Raw genomic sequence first — 16,676 nt, forward strand, 5'->3', positions numbered from 1 at the left:
AATAAAAGTGAGCTTGCCTAGTTGGCAATTAACATCCCTGAGTTATGTTTTGTGGTTCTTTGTCAGGTATTTTGAATACCAGTAGTTACAAATGTTGCTCTACAAAGAGATTCTTTGATGTTAATGTACAGTATTCTGACCAAGTTGCTAACAGTATTCTGTGTTATTTTGCTTAGGGCTCACCAGTAAAGCCTGTATCCATCAGAGAATTTCAGAGAACAGAGGATACAAGACGATATTTACATCAAAACAGGTAAGAATATGTGGTAACAGTAATTTTATCCAAAGTTTCTTGATGAATGCAGAGCACGTATTTACTGAATGTGTTTAGAAAATGACATTGTTTTCTGTTGCTTCACCAGAAATGTGCATGGCACTTGATTTATAAGTTACTGCTCCAGATTAAGAATTTGCATTCTGTTAATGGCAGTGACCAAAAAGCTTGGCTTTAAATTGGTTGGTTAAAGAAATCTGCCAAATTAAAGTGTATACTTTTAAACTGATTTAATATCTGCTTTTCATTATTTAGTTTGTGCTTTGATTAAATAGTTGACTTAAGCTATATTACATAAAGGACAGAAGGGATAAATGTACTGCAGGTTTAGGGGAAGCATAAAGAGAGTTACTATGGAGTATTTGATGTGCTATGAGGTCACATTCTTGGTGGACTCTTGATACCTGTAGTACTGTGTGGGTTTAGTTTAATTAAAGATGTGCTTTCTGTGCCATAATCATGAGCTAACATCAGGGGAAGAAGGGATAGAATGGGAGTCAGTGCTGAAAACAGGTCGCTTAGTTAAATGAAGTAGACTTTTTGAATTACGTCCATACTCTTTAATGATTGTTTGGCTTATTGGAGGGACTGTTTATCCATAAAATGTGGGTCAGAGTTGGACAGAGTATAAATGAGGTGGTTAGGTTTGAGAAAAGACTTTCAGGTGTCTAGTTAAAGGAACAGAAGATAAGCAAATGTATAGCTTCTTGCTGATGGAACTAAAATAAAAATTGATAGAACCTTTAATATGCCATTGAAACATTTCAGTATTCTGTGGCGTGAAAGTGAGTGTGAAGGACTCAGCAGAAAACCAGCTCAATTGTACTAGGGATGTTTAAAAAAAAAAAAGACAACTGCTAGCCATAAGTATGTCATTACTTACGTTGCCATTAGAAATTTATTTTTAACGGCATTCTAAAATGGTATTGAAAGAGAAAATGAAATCAAGAATAGTGTGTAACTTTTTCCAGAGTTATGGCAACATTTTAATAGGCATTTTGAAACGTGCAGTAAATGTGCAGATACAGTAGCTGTACTGATATAAAAGAGGGTAACTCCTTCAGTATATATGAGCATTCTTTATCCTGTAGTGTCTACAGGTAACACATAAAATAACACAGCAGTGTGACGTGTTCTCCCCAAATAAAGTTAGTGCTCTTGGTTTGAAAGACTGATTTTTTGTTTGTTTATTTATTTTTCTATTTGAACATTTGTGGTCAATGTGGAAATAGCTAGACTTTATAAACACTGGATTCCATGATACATCTGAAGGAAATAAGAGAAGGCTAGTTAACCAGGAGAGAGCTGCTGTTTACATAGGCATATTTTACTGATAAAGGAAATTTTAGTTCATTTAGGGTATCTAATGTTTTCAAAATTTAACTTCAGGGTGGCAGTGGATCTTCATGCGGAAGTAGTTAATCAACAATCTAAGTGAATTGTAGCTTATTCATAATATGCTGCAGCAGAGTGAAATTCTTAATGAGGCTCTAAAAACAGGTCATATTGTTGTTGCCTTCAAAATTGCGGAAAAACAGCCATATGACAATGAGTAATTTTTTTATATTTTAAGCTTGTATTAGTCAAATATTTCATTTGTGGCAACCACAAGCTGTAAACTGCTTTCACAATAATTCTGTGCAAATGCCTTGGCAGGCAGCTTCTTTTCTTGTTTTTTTCCTTCAGCATCCTGGATCCATTAAAACTCTTAAAGTTGATGGAATGCAGGCTTCATCTCAAGAGTACTTACGTTAGTTGATTCAGTTCAGTAAATACAGTTTGTGCCCTGGACAGACTGTGGTGCATTCCTGATGCAACAATGCTGTATGTACTCTGGTCTGAATACACTTCTTGGCACTCAGTTGAACCCAGTCCTGTTCGTTCAGAACAGCACAGTCATGGATTTGTCATGTGCATCAGTGCAAATTTAAGTAACAGAGGAGACCTATAGCATATGGGTCTTCCACGTCTCTTAAGCTTCTCCGTGCAGAATAGGTAATAAGTCTACACACAGGCAGCATGACTGATATTTTTTGGAAATGCATTGGAAAGTGTCTCTCTCATAGTTGCCCCAGGAGTGAAGGTTGCAGAGTCTAGGCTGTCAAGAGTAAGCTACTCGGTGTCCATCAACTTTCTAGGAAGTAGCATGGCAGGGAACACGCTGTAGACTGTGGTCCTGGGGAATTCTTTCAGTGCTAGCAGCTGCCTTCTAGCAAAGAACTGACTGCAAAATTTCTCTTTTATTGTTGAGATGATGGATAAGAGACAGATCAGTTATTGTTTACCTTATGACTTTGATGGCTTATATCACTGACAGTTAGAAAGTCATCCTAAATTTCACCTTTGTGGTTATCTGAAGGTAATTGTCTAGGCAATTACTCTGACAAAAACAGCTGTCATCTAGAGAAGATTTCATCTGACAGTAATTTATATGCATCAGTGGCCAATCCCCCTTCCACCTGGTGTTTACCTGCAGGGATACTGATGAATTACGAAGACCTGAATCTCTAAATTTGATGCAGGACAGAGAGCATCACCAAGTACTAAGGAGTTATGTGGACAGGACAGAGAGGTAGGGAAAATAAATTAATCAGTAGAAACTGTTTGGGTGTTTTCCCCCTCCCTAAATAACCATAGTGGCCAGTTGCTCCTCTAAGTAAGGATAATCTGAAAAGTTCCTGGATTGGTTACTTAACCAGCTCTTAGAGGATGGCTATAAAGTACTGGATCTCTCAATGTAATAGGCCAAATGTACAATCCCATTGGTACATCTTGAGCTGTAGAAAAATGTTATCACAATTCAGGGGAAGAGATAGAAATGAGTACACAAAATCTGTCATCACAATGAGTTAAATCATTATTGCAGCAGTTGGTTTAACAGCTTTGCTTACTAAGCAGTTACTCTTCTAATTTGATGAGATACTTGTGTGTAGCTGACAACTCATGTATGAAAATTTGTTTATATTTAAGATAAAAAGTATACTTACTCTCTGTTTTTTCCATTTGTCAGACCCCCGGCTGATTCACCTTACTTTGTCTCTCTATCAAGTCACCACAGTCAGGTAACACATTGAACTCTACTATTTTATTCTTTTGGATGAGTTTGATGCAAACCCAAACTTATGTTAGCCATAAGACATGGACTGTTTCTACATAACCCATCTGTTTTACCCTGTGTAGCTCTGTCTTTACAGCCTAGTGCACTGTTTTGTTCCAGGTGCCTAATACAGACCCCGAGCTGCACCGCAAACACATAGAGCGTACCCGTCGGGAAGCCCAGCTAGCAGCACTTCAGTATGAGGAGGAGAGGATGAGAACAAAACAGATCCAGAGAGAAGCTGTCCTTGACTTTGTTAAGGTACTTCCTTTTAGTACCTACTTGATACTTTAATCCATTCATGAAAATTAATTACCAAGATTATTAATACTTGTACGTTGCACTCTCAGGCGTGCATGGCACTTTATAAAGAAAATGGAGACATAGCATTTAATTCCATTCAATGTTGGTGCTGTAGCTTAACATAGAGAAAATTAGAACTGGCAAGGAAGACGGAAGAAATTTACCCAAAATATGATGGTTGTAAAGAATTATGTTTTTACGTAGTCCGCCTCATTCTCTCAATTTTTCATTTGCATAGATGTGACAGGATTGGTATAAGAAAGAAGGGGTCTTTATTTGAGAAGGCATAGAGGCAATTTAATTTTGAAGACAAATTTTGGCAGAGAAGAAATCAACCATACACACAAGAAGATAATGTTGCCTAATCTATTTTGGTATTTTTATGATGCATAAATAAGTTACCTCCAGGTAGAGCATAGGTGCCGATTTATGGTACATCAGATACTCCATGAAAACTGCATCTTCACTTTCTCTTTCAGTGCAGTCAATATGAAGTAGTGTGCTGCTTAACATGCAAACTTGTTTACAAGCTAGTTGTCTTAAATTTATTTTACTGTTTGCTGCTCTGGTGACCTACCCAAATCTCGCCATCATAAATTTAATAAATGTTACAGTTAATATTTTGGGCTTAGGGTGGTCTGCAGAGAGGAAAATAACGTTATATTGCATTTATGTAATGTATAAAGTTAGTTTAGAAAAAGGTTTTTAGCTGCCTGAAACTAATCTCAGGCCCCTGGCAATGTTTTGTAAAAAAGCTGCTTTTATTAAAGATTCTGCTCAGTCTTTCAGTTAAAGACTTCAGATATTTAGGATGCATTTTGTTCATTGATGAGCCTTCTGGGGTTTTTGGTTTTGTTTTTCTTCTGTTGCCTTTGTTATTCATGAGCACTTTATTCTCAGCAATTAAATTCCTCCCTTGGGTTATATTTTGGGTTTATTATGCATCTTTAATATGTAAAAACAATTTGGGTGTTTTGTTTTCGTATGGAATAAAGGCTGTTTTTTTACTAGCAGTATCAGTGAATTTTCAGCTCAGTGGAAACTTGAAATTTCCCCAATGCATGTTTTATTTAAAAACTAAGACTTGTGTTTTGAAACACTTCTAAATTAGGTAGTTTTGTTCTGAGCTTTTGTTTCTCTGTCACATTCTTTTAAATTGGTCTTTCATGTTTCCTTTTTCTCTATAGCAAAAAGCATCCTTAAGTCCTCAGAAGCAAAGTCCTCTGGATAGTGAGGTAAGAGTCCAATAAGGGTATTACTAGGAATGTCAGCACCTGAATTCTTAGCTCTCTCCATCTGAGATATTTTCCTGATTATGGAGAACTCTTTGGGACTGAGTTACAGCATAGTTTTTTCACACTTACTATTAAGCCTTGGGTTTTCTTCTGTTTGTGTAGATTGCCTGTCCGAGTGTGTTGTTTTATTGTTTCTTGTATGTTTTCTATGTTCTATACAGAAAATACATTTCGTATTCCATTTTAAGATGCTCCTTCCGAGCAGTGCAGTTTACTTTAACGGGAGTATTCAGACAGGTTATTGTGTTGCAGTCATCCTTCATTGATCAGTTTTCTCCCAGTTTCCTATTATTAGATCACCAGTTATCCCAGAAAGACTAAGCATTAGAATTTTGAGGGCACTCAGAAAAAGAAATAGATAAATTTTTAAAAAGTTTTAGGTTTATAATGTGGTTTTATAACAAAAAACAGTAAGTCAGTAGGGAAGACAAATCATACAAGGCTCAGTCTTCTAGAATATACAGAGCTGAGCCAATGACATCTGTTTGCTCTCTGCATCAGATTTCTGCATAGTAATAGCTCTTCCACTGCTTACCATCCCCACTTTCCTCCAGGGGAAGATAAATCACTTGGCAGTGTTAATCAGATCAAAACATTTAATAATATAATGAATATAAATAGTTCTTTAGCAGCATTTCCCAACTAACTCTTTTTTGTTAGAAAATTACCAAAACATGGGGTAATTGAAATAGGTTTTGCTCCTTTTCCTTCTTAATGTTCTTCTGTTCTTAATTTCTTCTTTTTAAGGGTCCTTTGTTCTTCCACAGTAAGAACTGTGAATACGTAGTTGTCTGCATTTGCATTAGACAACACAGAAAGCAGAATAATTGATTCCTTAAGTAATACAAATACACTAAAATTCATGGGTCATATGGCTATATACTCCTATAGAGTTACATACACTTTACGGATTTTCTTTAAAAAAGCCTCACAATGCTGTAAACAAGCAGTACATGTTCTGGAATTTCTGTCTGTTCACATACCGTGTGTATCTGACATTCTGTGTGTTTCTGACATTACTCCATCTCTCCCACCTCCCAGTGTCCCTTTCCATCCAGAAGGTCTCAGCATACTGATGATAGTGCCTTGTTAGTGGTAAGATCCTGCACGTAATGGCCTTTTTGTGGCAGATTCTAGAGCACAGAAATAACAACATGTTATGATTGTCTCAGATTAGACCAACTATTTTAGAGCTAATCTAAATAGCATAAAACATGAGCATATTTGAAAAGTGGCTTAGCCGTGAACTTTGATAGCATGAATATGTTGATACTTGTACTGTCAGCCGTTTGTTAATAATATAGTGATGGTTTTTCCGCAGAATAATTAAAGCTTATCTTTTGCTGAGAGTGGAAAAAAATTACTGATAGTAAACAACAGCTTCTAAAATTGAAAATTCACCTCTAGCTGTTCCGGTTTGATTCTTTCTCCGTTTAGCTTGATGTGCTCTTCAGTGTCAAGTAAGCGATTTTAATGCTTCGAGTACAGCCTTCTACTTTAACTCATTTGCATCCTGCACATGGTGGTTAGAAATACTTAGTATCTTGGTAACCATATCATAGCACAGGCAAAAACTGCTCTACATTTGAATGCTACAAATTATGAAATATTCCTCATACCTTTTTCTTATTGATGAAGATGTCTTAAAAATAATCTGTTTTGAACAATTAGCAAAAATAAAAACATTTATGTACTTACTTCATGTTTTATGCTATTCCTTTATGGCATCTTAGCAATGTAGCATAATTAAAGAATATAATTAATGCTATAATCTATGTCTATAAAAGAAAAATACACCTGATTTGCCTGCTGTTGCATGACTGCATGCCTGGGATTTATTTTCTTAATTCATGTGCTTCCATTATCTGCCTAAAGTTTCTTTAGACAGTGCTCTCAGAATATCTGTCTCCAGGACATGTTGGTCAAGATATTTACTGTCTCTTTATTCAGACTTCTTGGGTTTCCTGCTTTCACACAATTCGCCCTGTGTGGGAGAAAAAGAAAGCTCTTTAATACTAGAGAGAGATTTAGTTGTGATCATGCATCTGCCTGTTTAGAGAAATCAATCAATTAGCATATAAAAATGTGCTTTCATATTTAGATAATAAGAAGCAGGAGAATAGCAGTGGTTTGGGTTAAGTGTGGATATTCTGTTGTCAGTGAATTCACCTTTGGAATGTATTTTAAAGATACCTTTAGGGACCCCATTTCTGTTTGATTGTGTGATCCCATGACTTTTGTTGTAAATTAGTATATAGAATTTTATGTTACATTACTTGAAATTTTCAGAAATTATTTTGAAACTGGCTTCCATCACTGTTTGTTTCCTTTGTCTTTAACGAAGTTACATCCTTGCACTTCACAAAAAAGCGGACAGGCTGGTTAGGGAAAGATTGAACTATATTTGAAAGCAGTCATTTCTCTAGTCATTTTTCTTTTGATTCCTTGCTCTTCTCAGCAGCACTAAACCCTAATAGTATATGAAATACTGGGTTTTCTGAACTGCTGAAGTATGATCTGCAGCTCTATTTTGTAGTGGAAACACACACTGTGTCTAATGATGGTATATGCCAGGGCAGCTGTTTCTGGCAATTATTGCAACTGGAACATTAAGCCCAGGCTAGCTCATGAATTTGTAGAATTTTTGTTTTGACAAACGTATTTTGTATGGTGAAAACTTGTTCAACAACAAGGAAATGTTCATTAGTTTGCTTTTTTTAAAAAAAAACCACGTTTGTCATAAAAGTTGAAATTACTTTTACCTTTTTCTATTCCATTGCATTTCATTTGACATTTTACCTGTCCTTATGGATTTGAAATTTAGCTAGGTGTGATTTCTGAGGATGGTTTTTTCCTCCACCAAAGTATAGAGGCATTTCGTATCAAAAATTCTATTCGCTAATGGCAGTTTTCGGTACATATTTTCCACTTACATAGTTTCCTCTCTGTCTTTTTTTTCTCTCTCTGCATGAAGACTGCATGCAGTAATGTAAACTTTACCTTACAAAACTTTGGACATTGAAACTTGCAGAGAGGTTAGTTTAAAAAAAAAAAATTTAAAAAATAAAGTTCTGCTAGATTTTCCACTGATTGTTCTAGCTTTATGTTGTGGGGATAACACTTTGTGGCACAAGAGAATATTACATAGAGATATAGTAAAAGATCTTTTCCTCAGCATTTCCCTCGTTACATCAGAGCTCTCGAAACTGAGCAGTTGCTTTTCTTTTGCTCCAAACAAGGTTTTCAGCTCAGATGTAAGGAAAAGATTTAAAAAGCAGTAAGTCTAGCATGTAGTTAGATAGCAAGTGAGCTTTCTTTTATTTTACTGCTTCCCTCTTCTGGTATTGTTACTGCTTTAACAAAAGATTTCTTAAAACCAAAATTTAAGTTGTGAATCTCCTTTTTTAAATCTTACATCATGTTTCAAATTTACATCGTTTCTTTTGGTCTTCTCCTTGTTTATCACTAATTAAAATGCATTCACATTGCACAGGTTACTCTGACTGTTTTCTTCTGTTTGTAAACAATTTCATGACAGCCTGTTTGAACTCTGAAAATTACTACCCATACTTTCTATGAATGTTAATAGTTCAGTTTAGTTGTACGTTTCTTCTACATACCTGTGATTTGAAGCAAAGTGGAGTTTGGCTGTAGTACTTTATTGCACACTGTGGTGGATTTCTTTGTGTTGACTTGTAATAGCCAGACTAACTAAAATGTTGCTGAAGAAATGTAATCACTGGCCTCTCTGAGAACATGTGCTGTATAACTCAAAGTTTTATATAAGTCATATCCTGCTTGGTTTTCTCACAAAGGTAGTCCTGTTCGTTACAATTGAGATTACTTGTTGATATAGTATCAAGGCTTCAGAATTGGCTAACGATTTCAGCCTTGATTGGTTATGAATCTAATTTTTCCCCAAATATCTTCTTGTTTTCTCTCATACTGTCCCTTCCAAGGTGAGTACTATGGAAGGAAAACCCCAAAACATTTTCTCAAACTGGTGGTCAATTTCTCTGTTGTGAAGCCTGTGAAATCCTTGATAAGCATCAGGCAGCTGGTGTTGTGTCATTTCTGCCTTGTGCTCCCTTCATTGTGTTCTGGTTTCTTCTTGTAGTCTCAAACGTGGCCTGAGGCCATCGTGTTACTGTTAGTACATGGGATCTCTGAAACATTTTAAGTTAAGGCTTTTAGGCACCAGTGTGTTACAAATAGTAATGGTATGGGTAAAGTAAGCAGAACTTGAATTATGCTAACTCATACCCTGGAGTTTTCTCTCAGACCGTTGGCATCCATTTGTGTATTCAGACGTTTAATAATCAAATTCCCTTAAAATGTCCTTATTTGGTTCGTGCAGAGTTCTGGTTGGGCTCTGCTTTGGCAGTCCCTGTATCTACAGTTGTTTCTGGCGCAGGGAGATTTCTCTGACTTCAGTGCTAGACCTAGAGGCCAAGTGGGGCATGTGCTGTAGGGTGTTGTAAGTCTGAATTGCAGCATTCTGGTTCCTTTTGCATTGTGACTACCTTTTCTTACAGTAGTTCCTTGCCTCACTTCCTTTCTTCCCTCTCTTTCTTTCCTTGCTGTCCCTGACAGAATGGCTTTGAGCCTCTCTTTGTGTTTGAGATTGACAATAACACCAATACCATTAAAAGAAGGCCAGGGACTCGCAAACAGGTGAAGAGCATGCAGTGTGTTTCTGTTGTGATTGTCCTACCCTGTGGTGTGCCATGTTCCCCTTCCCTTCACCCACTACTGGGTACGTGGATTGTGACTTCTTGTTAGTCTGCATCAGGGTTGTCTTGCTCTTTTCATACAGGGATAAACAGTTATGTTAATGTTACAGACCACCTACTTCTGTTTTATTTTACTATTCTCATATACTAGCTAACGTTTTGCTGAAGTCAAGTGATATTTTGAAACTCTTAAAACAAAAAAAGAAACCCGCAGTTTTTGCTCTGCACTGCTGTGGAGAAAGAGGCTGTCTTGAGGATCATCTGTTAAGTCTGCATAGGACCTAAAGATGTTTGTATTTAAGGCTTGCCCTGAGTATAACCTTTCCTTCTAGTTCTTCCTGGCTGTACTGTTCTGAAGTGGCAGAATAGTTGCAAATCGTTTTAAATACTGACATTCCCAAGTGTGTCGTTCACATCTGTAGAATTGCTAGGTGTCATTTGGTGTTCTTTTCCTGTGCTGAACTGCCACTTTGCTATTTGAATGCTGCTTCAGAAAGTATAGTTTCATTCTTGAGCCATTCAGTCCTCAAATGTTCACATTTTGATTGTGCTTTCAATAAGACGCAGAATTTGGCCTTCTAGATCCACCTGTCAGTGACAGATTGGCATGCTGGAGCTCCTGTTCTGTAAACATGAAAAGTTGTTTATTTGGTTGATGTTGATATTGGTTATAATTGAAATTTGGCTGCACTTTATTTGTGACAACACTGTAAATCTTCACACTGACCTCTTCCCGAGAGCTAGATTCCACCCACGGAATCTTATTTACTTTGTGTGTAATTCACAAGGATCAGCATTAGGTGTTTGTGGCAGACACAATGTGTGTGTTCTTGAGCCTGTTAGATGTGGATTTCTCTGATTTTACAAAGTGTTTACAGCTGTCACTGTGTTGCATGTAAAAGAAATATCACACCTCCCAAGCTTATTAGCTAGAAAGTTCAGGAGGGTAGGAAGGATTTAACTGTAGTTCAGCAAGTTATATCTGTTGCCTGTTGGGTGTTTCTGAGAATGTGATCATGATCACCTCTTCCTTTTTAACTTGTCTACTGCATTCCACCTTTGTGCATGACCTATCAGCCATTTGCTAACACTGCTACTGCGTTTTCTTTCTTTCTGCATTCAGTCACTCTCAGGGTTGAATCAAGAAAGCTGTGCTACTACCCTGCCTAATGCCTCTACCTTCAGTCCTGTCAAGGTATCTCTTGCTATTATCATTCACCAGTAAAGCCAACAAAAAACTCTTGGATCCACACATCTGTTTTAACAGGTGTTAGTCTGTCAGCTTCTAATCAAAAGTTCAGGTAGGGTATGAATCCAATTGACCTGATTAAACTGTAGTAGATATTACCTCATCTTAGCTTTAGGCTGTGTCTACAGGAGGGCCTAAGCTATAAAAACATGGTAACCAGTCTCTGCTCCGAGGGGTTCTTAGTTGTCTTTGATGTTGCTTTTTCTGTACGAGATTACGTACTTTTGACCAAGTTGAGTTCATCAAAAGTACTCTTGTATTCTTTACCAGCTTACTTTTGAATACAGATATCCTATATTTCTTTCTCTTCTTTGGAAACTGCTATACTGAATGCATTCATCACAAGAAATCATTAGTCTCTGTAAGCACTGTAATAAAACCACAGTGTGTTTCACTGGGGAGAGTGATGTTCAGTAAATAGCAGTTTTGCATTAGCAAAAGTGTTGAAGAGGTGTATCCTTATGGGTGCTGCTATAATGCAAGTTCTGTGTGTTATTTAATTATAGGTTTTTCTGTGTCCCCTTTGCAAAGAATACTTTGAAAGTTTTGGTTGGAAGGAAGAGTAAACAAAGATCTGTCATTGCACAGTCGGTGCTGTTTCATCATTCTTTTTCCTCAGAAAAAAAGCAATTGTGTCATTTCTGCAAACAAAAAAACTTTGTCACTTTCTGAAGAGACTTTGGGAACAGCATACTGTGTCTTTTCACATTCTGTTTTTTTTCTGAAACACGTTTAGATGGATGGAGCCTTTTTTAAAACACAGCAAATTAAAATGTAGTCACAGCTTTTCCAGATACAGACCGTTCATACTTTTTCTGCTTTTTTGTCCACAGAGTGATGACAGATCTACCATCTCCCCCGGCTCACCTACCACTCAGACAGGTAACAAGGAAAGGAAGAAAAATTTTTGAAAAATAAGATCAAAATGCCTGCTTGCTTATTTGTGCTATAAAGAGAAAAGAGCATATGTTCCCATCTCTGTATGTGGCACTGCTGTGTTTGAGAATTTACCCAGTTATTTGGCTCCCCTTAGAAACACATGAGGGAAGAGACAACAGGGGTGAAGCATGTCCTCGGGCAGAGTGTAGGGTTTGGCTGTTTTAGGCCTTCATACAGGCTTTGGCACACAGATGCATTCAGCAACAGTCAGAACAGTTGTTGGAATTGGTATGTGGAATGTGCTTTGCATGCAAGTGTCCTTGGAAGTGCCTTTTCCTGCTCTGCGCTTTTATCATGCATGGCTGTAATTTATTTTGTCATTATTATATTAAAATTTTTGGTTTGTTCTTTTTAATTACCACATTGCTGAACCCATTTCCTATTTAAACTCTAACCGTTTCCTTCTTCCTCCTTTCCTTTCCTGTGCCTTTCCACATTTGTTTAGTCCACCTTTCCCCTCCATATCCTGGCCATGCAGCCCCGCCTTCCTATAGAAACCCTTCCCAGCGACCTGAGAGTTTCCTTTTCCGAGCAGCTGTCAGGGATGAAGCAAACAAAGGTAGGTTATATAGCTCAGAAATTAGCTAGTTTTGCTACGTTATATTAACACCGGCATTACTTAGGTTTTGCACTGTTCTGTTACTTCAGGTCATTATCATCAAACTACTTTTAGAGTTCCTTTGTAGACACATGGCATTAAATACTTTGTGAATAAGCAATGTTTTATTTAGAGCTGTCAAATATTCTTTTGTCTCATTTGTAGAAATACGGGAATTTGTTCTTCCTGGTCTGTGCTTACACCTAAAAAGATACCAAGGAAACGTCACAAAAGCCTTCAACAACTGATGAAGGCAGCTTGATAAATTTTGCCTTGCACAGCAACACATAACAAAACTGCAATTTCTGTTGAAACGCAGAACTGTTTCAACATACTCCATCTGGCAAAACTTTGTCATCCTTTGTGAATGATTATTATCCAACAGAAAGAACAGTATCTAAGCAGAAAGGAAAATGTGTTAAAGAACACCTCATTTAGATTAGTAGATAGTTAATTTGATTAATAATGAAATGAAAGAAACAGATTTGTGAAAAGGAATGCACTGTACCCATTCTGGAACCTTGTGTGTGCATGTATAGTACAGCTGTGAAGGACAATCAGCCAAACCGTGCTTAGTGATTTTTTTTTTTCTTCATGCTGTTTTTTTTAGCTGTTACTTCATCTTCTACCCGTGCCTTGTCTCCTGCTAATGATTCTGCAGACCCTAGAGTAAGACAAAACTCTAAACAGCGAGAGGAGGAGCTGGAGCTAATAGAGCAGCTACGTAAGGTAAATGCTGCCAGGAGCCAGTATGTGGACATTTTAGTAAATGCATTGCATACACCCTTTTAAATCTGTCCTTGTGTTTTAGACCAATTTCACTGAACCAATATGCTGCACAGTTGACCAAAATTAAAAGGCATTGTACAATCTAAGTGGTTCTTTCAGATGGATGCAGTGGTGTTCACTTTGTGTTTTGTGGTGGATAAAGTCAGCTTCAAATTCTGTAAAATAAACTGTGCTGACTCCTGCTTCTGAGTGTCCAGTGATCTCTGCTTTTAAAATTAATATGTGCTTGCTTTCTTCCTTATCAACCTTCACACTTCTAAGGAACTCCCTGGAAAGTTGTCTCACTGTCTTCCTTTTAATCTCTTTTTTTTAAATTCCTCTTTGCTGTAAAGCCCACAGAAAAGCAGATGACTGGCAGTAGTCTCTGCACTCCATGCTGACAGCATGGTTTCCTTGTGTGCTGTGGATCCCTCTATTGATTCTTGCCTTACCCTTAGTTAAGAGCAGAACATCTGAGGCACAAATACTCCTTGTAGTTGTGCTTTTTGTCTGTTCAGGGCCACCACACTCCTAGTTTGTGCCCAGGTACAATGACGATACACATGAATATTGAAAATGCCACATGGCATTAAGGTACTGCTCTGCTTTGCCCCAGAACTTGTTTCTGGAGAGCATGAAGGGATACCTTGAGGTGCTCTAATTAATTGTTTGAACTGCCCCAAGAAATAAGAATTCCTACTTGTTAAAGCTGATTTTGAAAGCCATGAGCATCCCAGATGGACAGAAAGAATTCCTTCCCTTTGTAAATTTTAAAGTAAGGACAATCTCCTTTCTCTAAAAGGAGAAAGTTATCTTAAGTAAAACAAAACTTGGTGCTGTTTGCAGAGCCTCTCTTCTGTTATCTCAGAATGCTTTGTATGTAGTCTGTATCTTGTTCTGCTTCCCAGCTAAGCTTAAATCTTTTTTAAATACTTAAATTTAGATACAGTATAACAGCTCAGTGAAATTCACACTGTGTTTGAAATAAGATTAAAAGCCTGAATTGAATTTTTATTCATTCCCTTACACAAATGCTAACTACCTCATTCTTTTAACTATTTATGCCAAGTAGTTCAGGTTTTTCTTTACGCGCAAAAATGTTGTCTTGACTTTTGTTAACTGTGTTGTCCTCCAACCCGCAAAGACAATTATTTTCACTTCACTTGGCAGAACCAGAGAATATGTAGGATTAGGAATACTGTTCCTAGACCCTGATTTCCATTTTTTTTGAGTAATGGTTGTATTAGTACCCTGTGCTGTTCATCATTGAACTCAATTGCTCCCAGATTGTGGTCAGCCCTGGGACACAGTAGTGTGCAGAGCTTTCCTTGATGTTATTCAAAAAGCTGTTTGGAAATGTCGTGAAGATGGACAGAGAGTTGTAAAGCAAGCACTCTGCATCTTACAAACTGTTCTGCAGAATGAAATAGTTGGAGGAAACCAGCTCTTACTTTTTGTGTGTCCGTGTTCATTTTTCTACAGAATATAGAATCACGGTTGAAAGTGTCGTTGCCCAGTGATCTTGGAGCAGCTCTCACCGACGGTGTTGTTCTGTGCCATTTAGCTAATCATGTGCGTCCTCGATCTGTTCCCAGCATTCATGTCCCCTCACCTGCTGTTGTAAGTATGTAATAACGGTAGTATTTTATAGGTGTCCAAAATAACATTCAACAAAGTCCTGCAATCCAGACAAATGCTAAATTCAGCATTCTCCTCTGTGAACATACATGACAAAAAATAACCATCTGTTCTGTCTAAGAAAGGTCTATAGCATCACTAAAAGAAATGTATATTTGGGTTTGTTTCATTTAAGTTACTTCTAACACAGATTGTAAGAAAATGTTAGCGTTTTCAAGTCCTCCCTATGTTAACTTGAAAACTAGTGAAATAAGGGACAGTTCAGCATGAAAACTGAAATAGGATATTTCAAAAGATCAAAAGGTCTGAGAAGTTCAGGAAAACAGATAGTAGGGAAATACAACATTCTCTACAACATTTAGGATCCCACTACACAAGACAGTGAAAACAGGCAGAGAAGCCAAGTTGATCCTGTGTCCACTTTACAGCGCTACAAATTCCTCTGCTTAGGAATTTTAGCAGAGCACACTAAACCTACTTGGAGAACAGCATCTCCTGGAACAAAACAAATCCAGTCATACCTTTGTGGTAACAGGAAAAAAGGTAGTTGTGTCTGGGGACTGTTCAGAGCAAGGAAGGAAGCTCACAGAGAAGTTTGAAAATTTCTGAAGTTGTTTCTCTTACCCTGCCTAACTGCAGTGTTTCTGGAAAGCAATGAAGATGATCTGTTTCTGGGTGCATTACTGTGTATCATGTAGGGAAAGCACAGAGTTAGAGAAAGGTCAAGAGCTGTGAAAAAATGACATTATTTACCTAATCTATATTTGTGGAAGTCAGAAAGTTCAGTGAAAATATTTAGGATCGGCTACTTAAAAGTAGTATGGACAGACAGATTGCTTGTTATGCACCTTTAAATTGTATGAATAAGGAAAAAAACCTGAAGATTGTTTCTGGGGGAAGAAGTTGAAACATGCATGTTGTGTTTGCTTTTCCTTATTTTGGAGTCAGTCTTTGTGTTGGTTGAAACTTGAACTGGCACTTACAGGCCTGCCTACTGTATCATTGTGGTTCCTCTCCCTTGGACTTCATGTGAACAAGCAGATGTCTTCATTATTTTGAGAACGATTGAACTGGACACGCCAACGTTTTAGGCAGATTGTGGAATCATTAAGAGAAAAGGCATACAACCGCTATTCAGAAGACTTGCGTCATTGAGAGTATCTTTTCAATGGCCTGGTTTTATGTGCTGTTGAATATTCTGTGTTAGAAATCAAATCATGGCTTTGTCATATAAATCCCAAGGAAGAGGCAGCCTTTAGCTTCATGGCTCCAGGAGCAGAAGAGGCATCATGTCATTCCTCAGTCACAATGGGATCTTTGTATTCCCTTCGTCCTTCGGGATAAAGAAGTCAGCACTAGCCTTTAACCTGCTTTCTTGGTGGGGAAATACACCACATTGAGGGGACAGAGCAGAAACCCCACCACATATGGAAAAGTATTGAACCCACAGAGGCCGTTGCCTGCTGCTATGTAGACTGTGGGTAGCCTGTTCAAAGGAACAGGAAGCTTGTGTCTCTTTAACCAGAAAAGAATAAGCTTCAAGAATAGAAACAAGACAGAGCCTGTGCCATGGTATGTCTGTGTAGAGGTGTGAAAGCTAACTGTAGAAAAAAGCTTGCTTGAAAAAGTGCCAGTGAGTGCAATTGAAACACTATGTCAAACACATCTACAAGAGGCTTACAAGCAGCAAGCTTCAAGTCTAGTTTTCTTCCATTACTTTCTGGTTTCATCTAGCCTGTGTTTTTTTAATCTCTTTGTTAATTGAAATATGGTTTGATATTC

At 37.5% G+C, this 16,676-nt stretch overlaps 1 protein-coding gene across 1 annotated transcript in view; it reads left to right on the plus strand.

The window, feature by feature from the left end:
• Window positions 1–16,676, plus strand: part of LRCH3 (leucine rich repeats and calponin homology domain containing 3) — a 62,265-nt gene that overhangs the window by 42,496 nt on the left and 3,093 nt on the right. The window contains exons 10-21 of the mRNA XM_059822502.1: window positions 177–253; window positions 2,751–2,846; window positions 3,285–3,336; window positions 3,492–3,632; window positions 4,862–4,909; window positions 6,011–6,064; window positions 9,563–9,643; window positions 10,826–10,897; window positions 11,785–11,833; window positions 12,336–12,449; window positions 13,099–13,217; window positions 14,739–14,876. Of these exons, the coding sequence (XP_059678485.1) occupies window positions 177–253; window positions 2,751–2,846; window positions 3,285–3,336; window positions 3,492–3,632; window positions 4,862–4,909; window positions 6,011–6,064; window positions 9,563–9,643; window positions 10,826–10,897; window positions 11,785–11,833; window positions 12,336–12,449; window positions 13,099–13,217; window positions 14,739–14,876 (1,041 nt within the window). The remainder of the gene's footprint in view (window positions 1–176; window positions 254–2,750; window positions 2,847–3,284; window positions 3,337–3,491; window positions 3,633–4,861; window positions 4,910–6,010; window positions 6,065–9,562; window positions 9,644–10,825; window positions 10,898–11,784; window positions 11,834–12,335; window positions 12,450–13,098; window positions 13,218–14,738; window positions 14,877–16,676) is intronic.

The sequence above is a fragment of the Gavia stellata genome, chromosome 11 (genome assembly GCF_030936135.1).
Source record: "Gavia stellata isolate bGavSte3 chromosome 11, bGavSte3.hap2, whole genome shotgun sequence".
In the NCBI taxonomy this organism is placed as follows: domain Eukaryota; kingdom Metazoa; phylum Chordata; class Aves; order Gaviiformes; family Gaviidae; genus Gavia; species Gavia stellata.